Raw genomic sequence first — 19,569 nt, 5'->3', positions numbered from 1 at the left:
GGTAAATAGGAGCGCTCAGCTGGTGCTGTGTCCTCAGCCAAATCTTCATCGACTCACCCCGCATTTCCCATGGGATCTGGGAGCCTGTCTAGCGTTGTTAGCGTTTTGCAGAGTTCAAGTCACCCCTTCCCTCAAGGCAGGCATCACCTTGCAGCACCGACACGTTGCTTGGGAAAGGACAAAGCCAACAGGTCTCGCTTGATACCGACCAAGAGAGAGCGTGGCTGTGCCATCGGGAGGACGCGGTTCTGGCTGAAGGTCGTCTCGGGCAGTCCCAGGTCTGCGTGTCGGGAATACATCTCACCCGAGACTGCAATTCCCAGCAGCCTCAGCCTGGTCTTAATGCAGGTTGGATTGAAGCCAGCTGGAGGGCTCCCATCAGCTCCTAACAGCCAAAAACTCATCTAAACCCCCGGAGTTGTGCAGCAAGAAGGTGCAGCGCCATCGCCGCTGTGAATGACTGAAGGCATGGCCACCATGCTGACAGAGAAATAATTCCCAGCAGAGATGCTGGGGTGAGAAGCGATCTATCCTCACCTTGCACAGAGGCTCCTAATCTCACGGGAGACGTTCGACGGCGGTATCCCACAGCTATGGGTGCCTTCTGAGTCTCCCCAGCTGAGCTGAAGATCTCTTGCGAGCCTTGGCACATCTTACGTCTGGCTGTAGCGCTGCGGCAGAGCGTGGTGTTTGGGCCAGACCTGGAAAATCCTCAGCCAGGATGATGAGAGGAGATGGGATGAAGCACCGTCGCGCTGCTCAAGTGCGAGTCCTGGAGAAGGGCCAGGCTGACTCCGAGTGTCTCATGACCGCTTTGCAAATGTGATGTTCCTGTAAAGCGCCGAAAAAAAGAGGGCGAGATCCAGCATGCGCTGACGCTGGCCTGAAGTTCCATATAAATTACGTTGTGCGTAACACAAACATATTTGTTAATTTAATTAATTTATAAAGAAGTGGCTACTGCCCGTGCAGAACTGCCCAGAAGCTCCTGAGCTGTGTCTGCAGCGCTTTCTCTTCTCCTTCCTTCCCTCCTCTCCTCCTCTCGGAGCCGCCCCGAGGTTTCCCTCTGCAGCCTGGCTGCTGGGTCGGCTCCGGCGCAGCCCCAGGCAGCGCCGCGCTGACAGCCGTGCCGCAGAGTTCAACTTCAAACGCACCATTTTGTGGCCCATCCAAGTGTTTGGCTTCGAGACGGATACATGGGAACACGGCTCCAAACACCCGGATCAATCCTCTCAATAAGATTTCATGCATTTTCAAATGGTATCCGTCTTGATTTGGAAAACAAAAAGCAAGGCAAAGACAACAGCTAAAAACCTTCCCAGTGCACAAAGTGAGAAATGTGGCTTTAATTTAGATAACTAATCGCTTCCAGCTGAACCAGCCATTAAAAACAGTTGAAGAATTACAATGTAAATAGATTAATGCAGACAAAGCAACATGTGCGCTATTCCATGTCGTCTTGTTACCTACAAAATACTTGGGCAGTGACACACTGTTAGTCTAAGCCACTTGTTAGGTTCTGTGCTAATCAGCTAAAATTAAATAAACATGACTGATAAAAATGACTGTTGTGTTTGAAAATTGATGCACCAACAGAATTTACTCCAGGAGATAATTACAGATGATTAAGTAACAAAGAAATAATTCCTACAGCGAAGGGGAAAAGCCCGCGGTGCGGGGAAGGGGCACTTCTTCATGTGCCCTCCCTTTCTCTTGGAGGGATGAGCCGACCCTGCAGGAAGGTCTCTGGGTGGGCAGAAACCCCGAAGGAGCTTTTCTACCCCGGGCGTCTCCAGTGACAGACTAAAAAAGGGCTGGAAAATCAGTATTTTGCTGTTGGCAGAGCACGTACCGAGATCGTACCTCCAGCATCCCCCTCTTCCCACCCAAGGGATGGATCTCTTTGTTCAAATTTGGCCTTTTAAATGCAAAACGTTGCATAGAAGTGCTCTCAGGTGAACCATGTAAGTGATAAATATGACATGTTTCTGAATAACAATGTTAATTTAAATAATAAAGCCAATTTCCTTTGTCATCAGAATGAGAGCAGATTTAAGACGCATCTTCTAAAATGGAAAATATTCTTCAGGTAGTCTTTTTTAAATATGCCCTCTTGAAGTGATTTATTATTAGAAGGATAATATTGACTGGAAGCCTAAGAAAGGGAGCATTTTCCAAAATAAAGAATAAATGTGGGGGGGTTTTTTTACATTTTTTTTTCTTCTCCACAGGGCCCGTTGGTAGGACCTTCGTGGTCATAGAGACATCCAAGGGGCTGGCAGGCCCACAGACGTATGTGAATGAAAGGCAGCGTTTGCAAAGCCTGGGATCGTCGTGATGGGAACAAAAAGGCCCTCGTTAGTCACAAATGAACTTTCTCCTCACCTAGAAGAAGGACGACCTGCTCGTCGGGGGGTGAGGAGCGCGGTGTGGTGGAGGGGCCGTGTTTCGGGCCGTATCCTGGTGCTGGGCTCACTCTTCCAGGGGTGGCAGCCCCCGGGGGTGGGTATTTGCAGAAAAGCACGATACGTGATAGACTTTTAATTAAGAAGCCATCGCCCTTCGCTTCTCTCCCTGATGCCTTGCCAGGCTTTCCACGGGCCAGCTCATATCTCAGCGGTGAGGGTATGATGCTGACGTGTATCTTCTCGTACACCCCGGCAGCACCGGTGGTCTGTGTACATCTGTGCGGGTTAAAAACATTCCGCGAAGCTCAACGTATGTGGGTTCTGTGAAGCCAAAGAGCTCTGGGAACAGCCTGGACATCTGCCCAAAAGCTTGGCTCCAACAAAGCGCTTACAACCCCGCTTACGTACAAAAATACCAAGTATTTGCTGTCCTAGGACCCTAATGTATATGCGAGGGAGATAAAACCATTGTCTGCGGTTAGTTTTGCTGGTGTATTTTAAAAATGCTAGTTACAGTCAGAAGAGATTTCAGCAGGTCCAGAGCAGCGCGGGTGCTGCTGGCAGAGCCCCTTAGAGCACCGAGTCCCTAAGAGGTGACAGGAGACTTTGACGGGACACGTGTCGCACGTGCTGGTGTTTGCAGGAATTGTAAACCTGAAAACATCTTTGCTCCTGCTGTCCTGAGTGCAGCAGGCATGAAATAAGTATGTCACATTTTACTGTGATAAATGGAATATTTTGTCGCGAGGAGCCGTATTATTAAGCTGGCTCCTCTGCAGATCTTAAAGCAGGCGTTTCTACATCAGTTTTTCACATATTTTCTTTAGCACACTCATATCCTTCAGGATCTCACTGAAACACATGTTCAGGTCGAGATTAACCCCTATGAAATGAAAATCGCTTGGGGTGCGGAGGGGGAAGTGGAATATTATTCTTTATCCTGAATTGAAATATTAGAAGCTGACTTCTGAATTATACTCCGGGTTAACCGAGCTGTAATTGAGATTGAAATTGGTCCGCTATTTTTGGTACAGCCTGGAAAACTCCGAGTCTTATTCCCATTTGTGCTGGTGGAAATCCCCACCCATCATCTCAAATTCTGCTCTGCCCGCACCTTCGGGGTGAGGAGTGCCTCCCTGGCTCCTTCCTCCCCGAAATAATGATAAATGACAGCTAGTCAAAATTGTAGCTGGCTGTTGCTCCTCGTCAAAGAGACGAGAGGCGGCGAGAAGGGGATTCTCCCCCGAAAGCTGATTGACAGCCGGGGTCAGGATGGGGGAAGCACTTGCTGGACCCTGTCAGATCACAGGGAGCTGCTGACAGCTCGCGCCGCAGTGCGCTTCCCTCGCCGGCGAGATTTATGCTGCGATTCGGAGGGTGCTAATTAAACTCTGTTTTGCTTAGAACAGCCTGGAAAAAAACCCACCCCAAAATGACAACGTGCTCCTTTAAATCTCAGCTTTTGTTCTGCAAGTGCTGTCCGGAGGTGGTTGGGTTTCCATGGAGGAACGAGCAGCGATGCTTCCTAACGCTTTGAAATATTAAATCAAAGTTGATGTGAGTTTGCATTCCTCAAGCCGGCGCCGTATAGCAGCAAACAGTGTTTCCCAGCAGATGATTAGCAATCAGCTCAGAAAGCTGCTTATTGACTGGGCCAGGCGGTATCGGGACATGCCTGGTGTGGGATGGGTCTCCTGCAGCTCCTGGGCTGGCCGAGGCAGAGCCGTGCTACGAGGAGCTCTTGGTTTCTTGTCCAAGTGCGATTTAGAGAGTGCCAAAAGGACACGGACACCGTGCGTGCCCTCCCGGCTCGTCCAGAGCTGCAGAAATCCTCTGGGAATACGCTCCATACTGTATTACAGACAGTATGGTGCCTATATGCTGCAGCAGAAAGGACAGAAGGGCTACCCAAACCAGATTAATCAGGGGATTAATGGTTGATGGGAGCTGCTGTCTTTGGGGCTGTCCTGCCGTTAGCAGCAAGAATCAAACAAGAAGTTAGTATTAAATGAGTAACTCGCAGCAGTCAAACTTTTTAATCTTCTACTAATTTGGTGGATTAAAAGCTGAAATAGTATGGTATGTTGTGAAATGGCAACTTGACAGTGAAAAGGGGCAGAGCAGGACGGGCAGCCAAAGTAAGGCTGAGTGCACCGATGGCACTCATCCATCAGCCCCCTCCCTGACCGGCCAGCTCCGAACGGAGAGCCCTGCGCTCCCACCCTCGCCTCCGACTCCGGGGAGAAAGGAAGAGCTGAGATCACTGAAAAAAGCCCTTTACTGCTTCTGTACGCTGCTGTTAAAGGTGTTGGGCTTTTGGCCGTCCACTGGCCAGGCTGCAGATGCAAAGGTCAGCCGTGCCCTGGGCAGGTCTGCCTTCCCCCTGCCCTTGCAGAAACCAAGGCAGGGTTCTTCCAAACCCTCGCCAAGTGATTTATACTTCCACGCTGAAGGCAATACCGATATCACTGTGTTTTAGCTCAGTTCTGCTTGCACTGGTCTTAATTTTGGGCAGTGCTGACCATCCGCAGCCCAGGAGCGGCTGTGGGGTGACACTTGCAAGATGGGATGTCACCTCGGCCCGTGGTAGCTGTCACCCACCCACGCTCGCAAGTGCGATGGGAAAAAAAATCATGGAAAGATGGGGAGGAAGCTGGTCCTGCTTCTGCCTTTTGCTACAATCTTTCAGCATCAAAATGGTTCAAAGCCAAGCCAAAAGGGGACAAAAAGGGAACGAGGTGGCGTGGGATTTCCCGGCGGAGCCCGGGGGCCGGTCACCGCTCCCCTGCGAGCTCCTTGGTTTGCACCGGGAGCAAAGCAAAATACAAAGTGAGATTAAAAAAACAAAATGAAGGGGAAAAAAAAGAAAAAAGGCAAATGGTCTGTGTGTGATAACCCGGATCTCATTGTTAAATGTTATCGGTGTCTACAGGTTACTGGAAAAACAAAGGGGCCAGATGGCAGCCCCTCGCCGGAGCAGGGCTGTTTGCTGAGGGCTGCGGGCAGTGGCGGCCGGGAAGGAGCAAAATTCCTCCTTAAATCTCAATTCCAGATCGGGGAGCTCCCCACGAAGGTGCCCCGGCAGCTCGACGGCCGGTCCGGCCTCTGCGTGGAGTGACGAGGCGAGGAAACCACTTCGGACCCCCTGGCTTTCTCTGTTTTGTGCTTTTCGTGCTATTTTTCTGATTTTTTTTTTTTTTTTAAACTAAAATTGCTTGTGTGAGTGCTGGAAGCTAAGGGAGGTAAGCTGTGAGCTGGCCCGGCAGCCTTTGGCAGTCCTTGCTCTCACCTTGATGGTTGAGGTTGATTCAACTATTATTTTTCTTGCAAAATGCCTCAAATCCACAGTGGTAAAGCACATAGATCAGAGAAATACTCATCTCTGGGTTCCTGGGTCACAGAAGGTAAAAATCCTCTATGAAAAATCAATGCTGTGAGCTAAAATCAATGAACTTGAGCTTCGAGACTGTATTTCAAAACCAAAGAAAACTTTCTCTTGCTTTAACCCTCTGAACAAACATACCAATTTTATCTTTTATGTGCTAGAACCGTGGATAATTTTCTTCTAATACAATCAGTGCAAACCAGTATCTTAATAACAAATTGCTTCCTCTGTTTGAGTGAAGAGGCCTGTTGGTGTGGTGGGGTCCGGGAGGGAAGGGGGCACAGAGCTGGAAACAAAAGAGCACTCAGTTGACAGTTAACCAAATATTAACCAATTAATGAAAGGGTTGATGGATTTAGTCAGGTCGTTGAAGGCGGTTAATGAAGGGATGACGCTCTTGTGAAAACCAAGCGGACAGGCAGAGCTGGCCTGGTCCTAGAGAAGATGTTGAATTATTTTTTCCCCATCATCTACAGGGAAGCAGCACTCAGCGCGTCGTGCACGTAACAAAATGCTACCGAGGGCACTAAAGTGCTTTTTACATAATAACTTTAAAACATCAGAGCGCAGGACCCGCGTCCCAGCACAGGGCAGGGCAGAGGGAGCGGAGGAGCGGGACAGCGAGGATGGGGACCCACCAGCGGGACGTGGTGGTGGCCCAGGGAGCAGCGCGGGGTGAAAACCACGTCATTTGGGAACACGCGCAAATGAAGCACGTGCCATTTCTTAACGCTTCCGAGGCACTGACGCGGCCCTCGGACTGCGCCGCGGGGACACAGGAAAGAAATCGCCAAACGGCCGCTCCGCCTCCCTCGTTCCCCCCCCGGCTTCGCCCCCGGGCTCCCCACGCCCTGAGGGTTGGTTTGCAGACCCATGTCAGCGAGTGGCCTCCGCGCAGCCCCGGCATTTCCCGGCCAAGCTGCCCGAGCGGCGAGCGTCTGCTGGGGGAGAGGTATCCCCTTGCAAGGAAAACACGGGGCAGGTGCAGGTGTTGGGAATAGAGCCCTTCGGAATTAACAACCTGAAAGAATTTGATTTAGCTCAATTTATCGATCGGTGCAAACAAGCAAAAAGTATGTCGGGTTGAGATGATTAAATGCGATGGGGTCTAGCAAAGGCATGACCGAGGAATTAATATGCAGCTTATAAACACGCTGCGGGGAAAAGTCAAGGGGAAGCAAACAAGACCCAAAATAGATTTCTCTCCAAATGTCCCGTGAAGCCAAGGAATCCGCTGATATAAACACAGGAATTGAAACTGGCCACATGAAACAAAGCTCCGCTTTCAGTGGCACCTGGGGATGGCGAGATGGAAGTAATTCCTCTTTAATGAAGATATTGTTATGTGTCTGAGGCTTTCGGCAGAGCAGCAATCTCCGCTGCCTGGGAAAAGAGGGGATTAAGTTACAGACGGCTCTGCTGGAGGAGAAACCCCCTGTTTTAAGCAAAACCTTCGCTTGCGTTATCTGTTTAATGTGTTGCATGCCATTTGCGGCATAAACATTTCCAGTTCATTTTAATTTCATATCGTAGGAGAATAATAAAGACAGCAGGGTTATTGGTCGCAGCTGCGTGAATGTGGCAAATGTAACTTGAAGAATTATTCTGTCAAAGAGACAGAGCCAGATCTTATTGTTTTTTCCCTTACAGTCTTGCCAGCAGTTAAATAGGGGATTTTATTAAAAATATTCATGTAATTAAAATCTATAGTCTTGAAAGCCTTTATAGGAACTGGAGTTAAACCAAAATAACACATTTGCATTCAGATGTTGTAGGTTTGTAACAATATGACTCTGCCTTCGGTTTATAAAGCAAAAAAAAGAAGGTTTTTTTAACTTAAGTCTTACATTTTAAAATTTAGGTAGCTTTGAAACGTGCAGGGATTGATATCGCTTAAAAGGACAACCTTTCTAGGAAGCATTAGATTTGGTTATAGAAATTCATTACAGTTATGATCTGGGGGACTGGTGTGTCCTGAGAGGGAGAAATGAGTTTTATTCAGCACACGTGTAGTTTTAACAACCAATGCCCGGGTTTTCAGCCCTTGTCCGTCAGCGTGATGGATCGTCCTTCCCTTCTCTCACTTCCCAAACCCCAACCCCGGCTAGAACGGAGAATTTTCCCAAGGTGAAGGAAATACCCCTGGCGAAAAGCAGACCCAACAGCCACCCCGAGCTGTTTCTTTTTTCTGCCCTTTTTTTTTTCTTCTTCTTCTTTTTCTCGAAGCTTTGTCCAGTAATAAACAACTGTTTCAATCTGCTGCGCTGATCAAAAGAAATGTTTTAATCAGTCCCAGGCAAAATATCATGCTATTATGTTATCACTGGAGCAAATCATCAAAAATACAAAACAAAAATATCGGTTTAATACGCTCCAGATCAGGAATGTCTTGAAGAAACTTGCCTTCCTCACAGGTGTGTCCTATTTTAAGGAAAAAAAAGAAGAATTAAAGCGCGGGGGCTGGCGCTGGGGCGAGCGTGGCCGTCAGGGCAGAAACGCCGAGATCAAAACTGACCGAGCCAAATTACTGCAAATAAACCGCTCGAAACGCTTTCCCCTACCCCAGGGGTGTTTTGATTAATTTTTTTTAAACTGACAAATTATCTAAAAATCACCCATCTGTGTTTTCACCTGCTGCGAAGCAAATCCATGGGGAGAGCTGCGGGGACACCCACCCGGTCCCTGCTACCTCCAAGCCATGGCTCCGGCTGGTGAGGGATGCAGCCCCAAGGAGACCCAAATTCTCCAAATTTTGGAGACAATTTTCCCATCGGGAGCCTGAGCAGGGTCTGGATCTGACGCGGGGTGATGGGCGCCGTCAGCAGATGCAGGAGCATCCCTGCCCCGCGAGCCTGACGCGTGATCACTTGCAGAGGTACCCGCCATCTCCTCCGAAAAATTTTGGCTTGAGCAGAGCTGGATCTCATTTCCATCCTCTGCTCTGTTCTGTGTCCAGGAGACCTACCCAGCGAAATTCCTCCTTTTTATGGCCCATGACTCCAGCTGCATGAATGATACTCAAAAACAGTTCAAAAATAAGTGATCTTTGGGTCATTTGGGAAGCTCAGGTTTGGAGCAGGGTGCTGCTCCAGCCAGACCTGGCAGCCACGCTCCTCGGATCAGCAGTTAATAGGATGAGCTCTCTCAGACAGACCTTTCATGCACGTTGGATTGAAGAAATCCCGACTCTCCATAAGGTCTTCAAAGCGGTGAAAGGAGCCGGTCAAAGGGGAGAGGACCACGCTGGCACGTGTGGCTCTCAAACACCGCCCAAACCCATTTGACCAAAACCCATCTCGGAAAGTGGGGACGTCGGCTTGGGAAGGAGGGTGAAGGACCCGGACCTGGCCAGATCCAGACGAGCTCCTCCCTGTCCTCTCCCTGACATCCCTTGCCTCAGGGGCTTCTCATTGCAATTCCCCCGTCCAACACGGCAAGTGTCAGCACTTTCAAAGACGAAGGCTTTTGAAATGTTGGGTTTCGTTTCAGTTAGAAATGAAGTTTGGGGCTTCGCTTTACTTTGATTTGGTTTAATCTCGAAAATCTCCAGGAAACAGAGTTATATTTCTTCTACCAGCCTAAATTCTTAAATTCTGGTAAGTATTGAGAAGTGAAGCAAAGGGGGCTGATGTTATCCGTTAGAATAGCCCAGGTAGAGACATTATTCTGCTTTTATGAAAGCCAAAGGCCGAATTCATATTTATTTGAGCTGCAGCAGAATCTGGCTTATATCCTGGACATTACAACATATTGTTTCAATCTATATTTTTATTAGCAATATTGATAACGTTAGAAGAAATACGATACAGGAAATAGCTTATCAACTTCGATTAATTTTACAGTAAGACTTTTAATGAAGATAAAAGAAGAATTCAGCAAAGGGCTGAAGCTAAAAGTGTTGTTGGTAAATGGAGACATGCGGTACCTGCACGTCCTGAGAGGGGCAGCTGGATAGTCAGCATGGTTTTTACTCCATGGAAGAAGAATAATCAATTTTTTTTAAAGACCATTAGTTCTCTACTTCAAGTTTATTAACACTTCCATACATAATGATTCGCTGCAGGACTGTAGAAATGAAGATGTTTGTGTAAACCTAAATTAAATCTGTCTGGTGTGCCCAGGCAGTGGTGCCGGTAGCTCAGGCTCCTGCTTTTAAAGCCCGGGGCAAATATTCAGAGGGAAAGATGTGAAATGCTCTCGCTGCAGGGAGAAAAACCTAATTCCAGCACCTAAACCTCAAGACCCGTGCGAGGTTCAGATCTTCCTTGACTCGCTCGAAGGCGCCTTTGGGACGGGGAGGTTTTGCGGCCCCGCAGCTCCTGCGCAGGAGCTTCCCCAGCTGCCAGCCTTCCCTCCCCGCGCTCCATCGTCTGATACCAATTCTTAGTTTTAACACTGTATTATGAACAGTTTAGCACTTGAAACGTTGCTCTGTATCTGGATTTATGCTGCTCTTTTTTTTTTGAAGTTTAAAATGGCAGTCTGCATGGAGGGCTTCGTGGTGCCAGTTGAGGATAAACCAGTCCAGCCTCCTGGACCACTCCTGCTATTGAAAACACCCACGAAACACAATCCCACCCCAAACTTACCAAACTACCTTAAATATACAGGGCTTTTTCTGCAGCAGCCCATCAAAAGCAGAATCTCCAAGGCCTTTAAAGTAACGTATGATGGAAGATGATGGTTAAAACCACCGAGTGCTTGGGGTGAGGTAGGCACAGCCGGGGCAGCATCCCACTGCGCAAACAGAATCACGGTCCTTCCCACAGCGATGCCGACTGGCGTTTAATATTGTGTATTTGAAACCTTCCTGCTGCGTGGAACAGCAGCGAGCATCTTCTCCCAAACCTGAATAAAAAAGGGTATTTCTGCTGGTTTCGGGCTGCAGGTCCATGGTGAAGGGATGCAGCAGCTCGCTCCGACGGACCAGCAGCTGGAGCAGAAGGCAGCATCCATCCCCGGAGCATCGTCTGAGTAATAGCAAGAGTAACTCTAAGTAACCATGCAAGTCCATTACTCTTTTCTTCCTTTTGGTGTTGAGGCCCCATTTTATTTGCAGGCCTGACTGGAAGCAGATGGACCTGTCAGGGCTCGCTCACGCAGGTGAGCCCAACGGGGCGGATGAGCTGCTAAGTGCTCCCAGCTGCTGGGCAGGGCCCGGAGGAAATTGTTGGAGCTGGGACCCAGCTCAGAGATGAGATCTGGAGCCAGCGCCAAGAAGGAAAAAGTGAATTTCTCCAAAAAGCCGGTCTCTCGAAACCCGAAAGAGTGCGGCTTTTAAAATAAGGTAAGATATCTGAAAGCCTATTTAGTACATCTAGCGTATCTTCAGACTTCAGAGGGCTAGAAACCACCCCGAGCCCCTGCCCCATCTCTGGTTTTGTTCAGGATCTGCCTCCTTAGACAGCCGGTATGACTTTTCCTGGGGGTTCTCCCTTCTCGCTGCTGTTTTCCTCTCCAGAAAGCTCTTGAATTTTACTTGCTGGTTTGTGTCACTTGATTTATAAGCTCACGGGGTCCTTCACAAAACCTGGACTACTTCTTGTCCTTAATTGCTACAATAAACTTAAAACTTGGTGCTTTAGGGTAAGCAGTCTGGGAGGAAATTGTTTGACGTATGGAAGCAGACGGTAGGTCCTTCTTGTGAATGTCACCAAAGGGACACAGAGGAGAACTGGGTTTATAAATAACTATAAAATTCAGAAACCACATGAGCTCGGTGAGAGCAGAGCTCTATTAAGCATGAACAGCTTGCAGCGCAATACCCAACATCTGCAAAAGTCCTTGCAGCCAGGATAATTCCCAACAGCCCGAACTGCTGCGCCCGGGCTGCCTGACACCGGCGTTAACTCCCCGAGGGCCGGGAGGCTGCGATTTGCACAGACGCAGCCGAGCACAGAACGGGGTGCCCGGAGCTTGCATCCTAAAATGCAAATCAGCCGGTGAAAGGAAAGGTGATAGTCGCAAGCTTTTATTCACACCATTAGGAAGGTGGTTTTTCTTCTTTTCCTTTTCAAAATTACTTCGTCGAAAAGAACTCTTCACATTTTAAAAGTTGTTTTTTCCAGCACTCCGGGGCTGCAGCGTCGGTGGAGCACAGAGGCTGCTGAGCCGGCGTGGATGGGGCTGCTGCAGTGGCCGGGCGATGCCGTGGCCGCCTGCCACGGCTCCGGTGCCTCCGAGTGACGTGGCGATAAAGAAAATCATGAAATAAATACATTCGGTGTGTAAACGCCAAGGAATGAGGTATCACTTGCGGCGCCGCAAAGCGCGGCTCCAGCCAGCGAGTGCTGGTAGCCCAGCCCCGGGAGGGGCCGGGGGACGCATCCCCTCAGCCAGAACCCAAAATACATCCGGGGGCCGGAGAGCCGCCGGCGATTTTAAAACTGTGCCTTCAGATGTTGTACCTCTTATGTAGCTCTCTGAGCCGTGTTTTAAAAGAGTCACTGCGTATTTTGTGTAAGCTGGGAGACAGACAGACCCACAAAACTAAGAAGAAAGAACACGTAAATATTGCGGAGTCATCTGTTTCCAATAGTGTGTGTTTACATATTAACGTGCAATACAAATTTGTAAACATGAGCGTTTGAAACTTTTGTAGGAACCGATACCGGCCTTTTCCCTTTCTGCAGCTTTATTGGAACAGCATGTCCCCCCTGGCCCCAGCCACACATGGACATCGTTTTAATGCTGGATGCATTTCAAATGTTCTGGGTGCTTATTTGTTCTGGTCTATCTTGCTACCCAATCCTCGTTTGTTTTGCATAATTGTGATACAAATTATCATCTAATTACAGACCAAACCTCAGAAGATCAAATGTAAACCAAGGCACTTCGATCGGAAAAAGCTACATCCCACGCTCCCTCTACACGTTTGCCTTCTCCAATAGATGTATTAAATTTGGGTGAAACTGGATAGTAAACTGCACTTTGATTAAAAACATTATCGCTGGGGGTTTTTTTGTCTCCTTGGTTTTTAAATCAACCTCCCGGTGTCCGAGCAGCGAGCCCATCCCCTGTCTCGGTGTCGAGTACGGACGCATCGCCCTTGGTACGGCCGGTTTTTTTTGCCGAGTGCTGTAAGTGTGACCAGATATTCCCGAGTAACTTCAAACTCCTTTTGGGAAAGGTCAAATGACTAATAGTTAAGATTGTTCAGCAAGTTTAATCTTTAAAAAAAACTTTGATTGTTTTCTCCCTGTTCCCATTTGAAAATAGCACGGTAATACTGGGTTTGTATTTGTATTCACCCACTAAATGGGTGAAGTCTAAAGAACTGTGAACTTTTGCACTTGCCACAGGTTTCCAAATAATGTTAATGGGGGGAAGTCCAAAGCAGCATGTGACGTATTTGTATTTACGGGCGCGTGGTCCCGCCTGAAATATTGACCTCGATTCCCCCAGTTTCACATTTAATAATGAATGATTTCTTACACTGACTTACTCTCTTGAGTTCTGCCGCTCACCTCTCACCAGCAGCCGTTTTCCAAAGCACCCCTAGAGAGTAGCGTGCAGGTTATCCGCTATTTTGGGCACAGTTTTTCTCATATGAGCAGAACTATCTATGTTCTAGTGTGAACGATTCAGCTGGATTAGCATTGCGTTTACACACCGAATGTATTTATTTCATGATTTTCTTTATCCACGCTGGGATGGTCAGGGAGCCTTGGCCGGGTCCGAGACCTACGACTGCCTGAAAATACTGATTTGTTTCGTAAAGAACCACCAACACCTTTTTTATTTGTTACAGTGATATTTGAAAGGATAAATCAGGAGATAAAGGCAAAGGAAATAGAAAGTAACCTCAGATAACCCAGATGGGACAGTGTCTCTCATGCCGTGCTGACCTCTCATACGGAGCTGAGCGGTATTTATACGTCTGCCTCACCCACGCCGACGAGCACTGCATCCTCCCCGGAGCTCGGTGCCAGCACCCAAGGGACACGGGTGCCGGTGTCGCCCATCCCTTGCAGGGACCAGGCTCTGGACGTGTTGTTTTCCATGTGGCTGTGATCGGGGAGGGTGGCACAAACCAGGCTCCCGCAGGACCAGGCGCATGGAAACCCAACCCAATTCCACTGGAATTAGCTGAGCAACCGCTGTTGGGGTGTATCACCCCAACGCTGGCTTTGTAGTTTCATACCAAAAGGCACAGAACGAACAAGCAGCTCTGGGAAGCCCCGTGCCCGGTTGCAAACATGCCCTGGGTAGCAATGAGGTGGGTCCCGTCAAAGAGAGCATTTGCTCAGCTGTAGTAGATGGAATTTATCTGACCCAAATTTAAATATCTATAGCTGTAAAATTGTCTGTACTGAAAATATCTATTCCACTCATTATCAGTCATGTTTTTAACTAGACAGACACTGATGTGTTGGATCACCAGCTCATGGCCAGCAACTCGGGAATATTTTATGCAGCCGCAGATATTTGGAAAATTAGAAGTTACCCATTGCGTGCACCCACAAATCCATGACTGATCCGTCAGAGCCTTCCAGCTCCCCAAAAGTATGTGGGGGCAAGTACTGGGTCACTCAGCCCCCGGGATTCGTCCCGGGGAGCAGAGATCCGCAGGGCTTTGCAGTGCCCATCCCAGCGCCTGCAGTGGACGCGCCGGTGGGAACTCGGCTGCTACTGGTGATGGGTGATGGCTTGGAAATAAGGACTCCCCAATGGAAAAAAGTTTCTTTTTTTTTTTTTTTTTTAATAAAAATAGTGAGATAAACTGCTAAGAAACAGCACAAGAAAGCAGGTTTGTTCATTTTTACAGTTGTAGAGACCATTTAGCAAGGCAAGCACGGCCCGCCGTTTCATACTGGTAGCACTGGGCGCTCTGTGAACACTCAAAGTGGATAAATTAGGGAAACCAATGTCGGCTGATTTTTAGCAAAGTCTCATGAAAGTGAAAGTGTGACTTTTTGTTATTTTAACAGCTTTTGATGTTGCTTGTTCTGTTCTTAATTTGTTGTCTGTTATGGACGAAAATAAAACCAAAACTGATACCAATTTTGATTCTTAAACCTGCACTTAATCCCTATATAGTGCTGTGTTATGTTTGTAAATACAGAATTCTCTTATCTTAATCCCAAAATGCAGTCGGTCCCAGTCAAGCATTATTTTCAAATCTCTGTCATATATCAAGTAATAAAATTGGCTTCAGGTAGGGACTGAGCGTTGATCAAATAAAGAATAAAATCTGTACCCCAATTTATTGCGAGTTATATTGTGCCCTTGGGAGCTAGAAATTATTTACAGGAATAACAAGAATATCCACAGGTTATAATAAAACAAAGAGGACTTTTGGAAGGAATTGAAAATCTCACGTTTCGGGGCCCGTAGAGTTGTAGCTCTCCGGAAGGATCTGTGTTCTCCACGGGACGGAGCCAGGAGCATCCCTGCCCCTTCCCTCGGGCACAGGCTGGCAGATGCGATCCCGGGTGGATCTTCTGGGTCCCCCGGGGCTGAAAGTGCTGGGTAGGAGGAGTGTCCTGCGGGGCTCCCGGCGGCGTTTCAGCCCACGCAGCTCTCAGGTATCTGCCGGGTCCCCCAGCGTGGATCTGGTGGCCGTGGGGGAGATGTGTGACCCCCCCGTCCCCTGTTCCTTCCCACCGCGCCGTCAGTGCTGGTGCCGCTCGGCACTACCACCTCCTGGAGACCTCTGGAAGCAGGAGCACGGAGAGGGGGGCTCTTGGGACACCCCTCATCCCCACAAGGTAGGAACACAGCCGTCTTTTACCCCGGCTTTCTTTACTTCGGCAGCAGATACTTGAATTTACATCCCCACTCTGACAACTGAGTCATCTGGGTCCTGGGGCAACAAGGCACTTTCATGTCATTAATTAGGACCCATTAAAGCCAAGGGAACTTGAGAACATGCTCGAGCACTTGGCCAAAGACGGCTCCTTTGCTGACTCGAGGTCTCAAACAGTCCCTTTGAAATTAGTGGAAGAACTCAAGTAGGGTGAGCAGAAGCTCACTAGGGCTTTGAGCTAACTAAAGGCAAGCTAGATAGAGAGTCTCAGGAAAACATATTTGTAGAAATGTATATGTCTACGTTCCCACTTCAGAGTGCAAATATTAAAAAGGTGACTGTACAGTTTGCTCTTAACCTACAACCATGACATAAATATCATCAAAAGGTATCACCTTGCTGTGGATCGTATCAGACCCTCCACGCTCCCAGATCCTCCACCCTCCCAACAACATGACACGTTTGCCCACAAAAAAAGTGAAATGCCTAGACATACCGCTCCTGTACCATGCAGTATTTCATAGTCAGTAACTAGCAAGCCCTTGGGTATGAAGGAAGGAAAGGCTTGCTTTATATATCAATGCTTAGAAATATTATATAATTCCACTAAAGGCAATGGTTAATCGTCGGGTGCCAGTTAGAGTGATTACATCTGCCATCTCTCAAAGAAGCCGGAATGCTGTCACTCACTTTGAAATGGCTTGCTGCATTCATCAGTCTGGATGGCACAGAGAAGTTATAACCGTACAAGCCATATGGAGGATGTAAAGAACAATTAAGTGCTTCCCGAGCAATGGGACTTGATGGGAAAATGTTTCCAGATGCATGTAATCCGTACAGCATTTGACTAGCAGAATTGGGTCCTTGTAGACATTGCCCGTTTAAGTCTTCAGCTTTAGCATTTTTCAGATTGGTTATGCCGAGGGAAGATAGTTTTGGCACATCCACCATGAAGTGGGGTAGAAGATGCGGGCTGGTGCCTCCCAGTTTTTCGTGGCTTGGAAAGATGAGAGACTGTTGTCTTAAGAAGCTCGTAGGACAAATCTTGTAGTAGAGGGGCACGTTGAGGTTGTGTAGGTAGGTCTCGGGGCACGACACGCCAATGTTGCTCGCTGACAAGTGAAACGTAGGTGGTGAGCACGATGGAGAGAGCAGGGGGTTGAGAGGAGAGGGCGTCCCGCCGCTGGAGGTCACGGGCGAAGAACTGGAGCTCCCACCTGAAAACGAAAACAGAAATCGTCCAGGCTGGGCTAGCTCATGTTCACAGCCAAGGAACCCTTGGAGGACTCCTGCTCCCGCTCCGCATCTCCCTGCTGCCGGTGTCCGTCCACGCACAAACCCGCTCCAAAAATCAGCTCCTGGAAAATGGGAAGATCTGTCCGTAAATGATTTGTTGTTGTTACTTGGCGCTTGTCTAAGAACAACATTCACACGTTCCTAATCCCCTTCCTTTGACCGGGACAACTATGAAGTTCAGCTCCGCACATACAGGTACCTGCCGGGTCTGCGCCGCGCTATGCGACCGATAACCTTCTCCTGTTATACATACACCACTGCTATTTTAGGTTCCCTATTTTTTGCAAATTGCAGGCAGCTTTTTCCCCTTGTATATAAGAACAAAAAAATGTATTCAGCCTGATGGAGAATTTTTTTTTGTACCTTCCTGCTCACAGGAATTGACTAATTTTACTTGGCTTCCCATGCAATTTGAAACATATACTTGAATGCTATAGGTGTCTCCAGAAACTTTAAATGCACGTGTCATTTTAACATTCTCCTTTCTGAAATGAATCAATGAACACTTTTGTAATTTGGTAGAAAAGCGGCACCGGCTTGTTTCACACGTGTGAGCGCTGCCGAGGCCACTGGTCTATAACATCACCGTTCAGCACCGGCTCGCCGCCCCTCCGGAGTGACACCAAGAGCAAAAACGGAGAGGCAGCGGCTGCTCTGGCGTGGGAACGGTGCTCTGGAGCGGCCGTCCCCGGTGCTAAACAGATACTGGTTTCATCTAATGCCATTTAAGAGCCGTATGTCTCTGCTGCACGTTCATTACCACATTCTTCTAGAGATTCCCCCCCCCGCCCCGCCTTATTTTCATTTCTGACCAAAGTCACAGGAAAAGGAAGGAAGGGAATGTGAATCCATTTTTGCTCTGTGTTTTGCTCTATCTACATTTAATCCCAAGCGATGTACTGCCTGGATGTGATCTGGTCAGACTTTACACGCAAGCAGCAACACAGAATCAACTGTATAACCAAGCCATACCTGCTAGTATATCAAATCTAAAAAACCACAAAGATTTTGGACATGGTGCAAATTAATTTTGCAAAACTCCCGGCAAACAGAGTATCTTACAGGTTGGGTAACGCGCAGTCGGCACCTATTTGCAATAATCCGGGAACGTTTTACAGCTTGAACGTCTCGCCCTTCCCCGCCGATGCCACGGCCGTTTCAGTACTGACATGAGCAGGAGCGGACGCAGGGCAGGGATCCGGTCCCCTCCCGAGGTACACGTCCTGACGTCCTCCCAGGACTCAGGGACTTTTGGTCATGTAAAATGATGCGATTGATACTTGCGAGCGCGAGGCAGCGAAGGAATCCCTATGCCGCTGGCTGTAGCGGAGCAAACCAGTGTTAGTATGTGCTTCAAGGTACCCTAAGCAGTAATAGCCCACGACTTCCAGTGCAAGTTTGGGAACGGGGATCACAGCGGGGAGGACAGAGCAGCTCAAAGAGCTGCCATTTCTGCCATTTCTGTTAGGCTTAAAAATCCCAAGTTTATGGCCAATTCTTTCTTCAGCATATTGTTCACGCCTTCTTTTAATTTACCTTCTGGTTTTAGGGCTTCAGTATTTCTATTTTTCAGTTTTTCTTGAGAAATATTTTTTTCTTGAGAAATATTTCTTGAGAAGCATTATTACTAGTGGAAGTGGAGATTTTGTTATATTTACATCAGTCCAGGAAATTAACCCTGAAGAAAAATACCAGTTACATTATGACTAACAAAAAAATCCCAGGAAGCCTTAATATTTTAGCATCTGTACAACAATCATTGCAATCGCTGTTCTCTCATTCCCCATCACAGCCCAGCTCCTCTCCTCAGTACTACAGCCTGCAAACGGGTGCAAAAGGGGCTTTTCGCATAAGGTCTTTTCTAAATAATAAAATAAAAAAATTAGTTCTCTTTACAACTCGCTAAACCTCTTAATTTCTCCCCAGTCTGATTTTTTATGTCTCCGCCTGTACAGCATGAATTTTTGCTGTGATTTTTGCAATATTTCCCTGCAGAGACAGGAATGATTTGGTGTGCCCCCATACCTTGAAGAGTTCCTAACATAAATGAGAGTTAAACCGGTGACTTTAAACCCAAACTGGAGCGCTCCAGCGTGCAAATGATCTGTTAGTTTTTTCCTTCGGCGCTATGAACAATCAGTTTTCAAATAATACTTCCAAAAGCCGTTTTTCTGGAAAAGGGCTGTAAGAGACCCATGTGCGCTTGTCAGGCGGAGGGAGATCGTTTTCCCTGAAAAACTTTTCCCTCTTCCCTGCGGAGTTAATGGACTGGGGGACTGCTACGTCCTAAACAAGAGATAATTTTATCGTCTGTTGAGTAGCGCATTTGTTCGCACAGAAGAGGCAGGCTCCAGAGGACACCGGCGGTCATTATTACCACGTTTCTAGCTAATATTCTCAAACGGGTTGGAAACAATTAGTGTAACAGGATCAGAGCCGTAACAATCCGACTCTAAATCAGCCTCCCGCATACTCAGATATTTTTTTCTGCGCATCTAAATCCAGTTATCTGCCAGGTGATGAAGACGGACCGCGCCGTTACCCTTCTCTTCCCGGGGCCGGCGCTCTGCTCCTCTAACGGGTTTTAACAGGAGTTTTTGCCGAAAACACGTGGAATCGGCTTCCCAAAACGTTCTGTTGGCCGCCGGTTCGTTTTCTGGACCCACTTCATTATCTTAATGGTTCAAGACCCCCGACGCGCCCCCGCGGAGACCTCCGGGCGGCGCAGCCCC

At 48.1% G+C, this 19,569-nt stretch overlaps 1 protein-coding gene across 1 annotated transcript; it reads right to left on the bottom strand.

Moving 5' to 3' along the window:
* Nucleotides 1-16,147: 16,147 nt before the first annotated feature.
* On the bottom strand, nucleotides 16,148-16,968 carry LOC104077814 (T-box transcription factor TBX22-like). Its single transcript, XM_009579183.1, has 2 exons — nucleotides 16,818-16,968; nucleotides 16,148-16,758 (listed from the first exon to the last, which is right to left on the bottom strand). The coding sequence occupies exons 1-2, from the start codon at nucleotides 16,966-16,968 to the stop codon at nucleotides 16,148-16,150; spliced, it is 762 nt and encodes a 253-aa protein (XP_009577478.1).
* Nucleotides 16,969-19,569: the final 2,601 nt, after the last annotated feature.

This window comes from Fulmarus glacialis, unplaced genomic scaffold, assembly GCF_000690835.1.
Source record: "Fulmarus glacialis isolate BGI_N327 unplaced genomic scaffold, ASM69083v1 scaffold7606, whole genome shotgun sequence".
Taxonomy (NCBI): domain Eukaryota; kingdom Metazoa; phylum Chordata; class Aves; order Procellariiformes; family Procellariidae; genus Fulmarus; species Fulmarus glacialis.
This window is presented reverse-complemented; position numbering and strand designations above follow the sequence as displayed.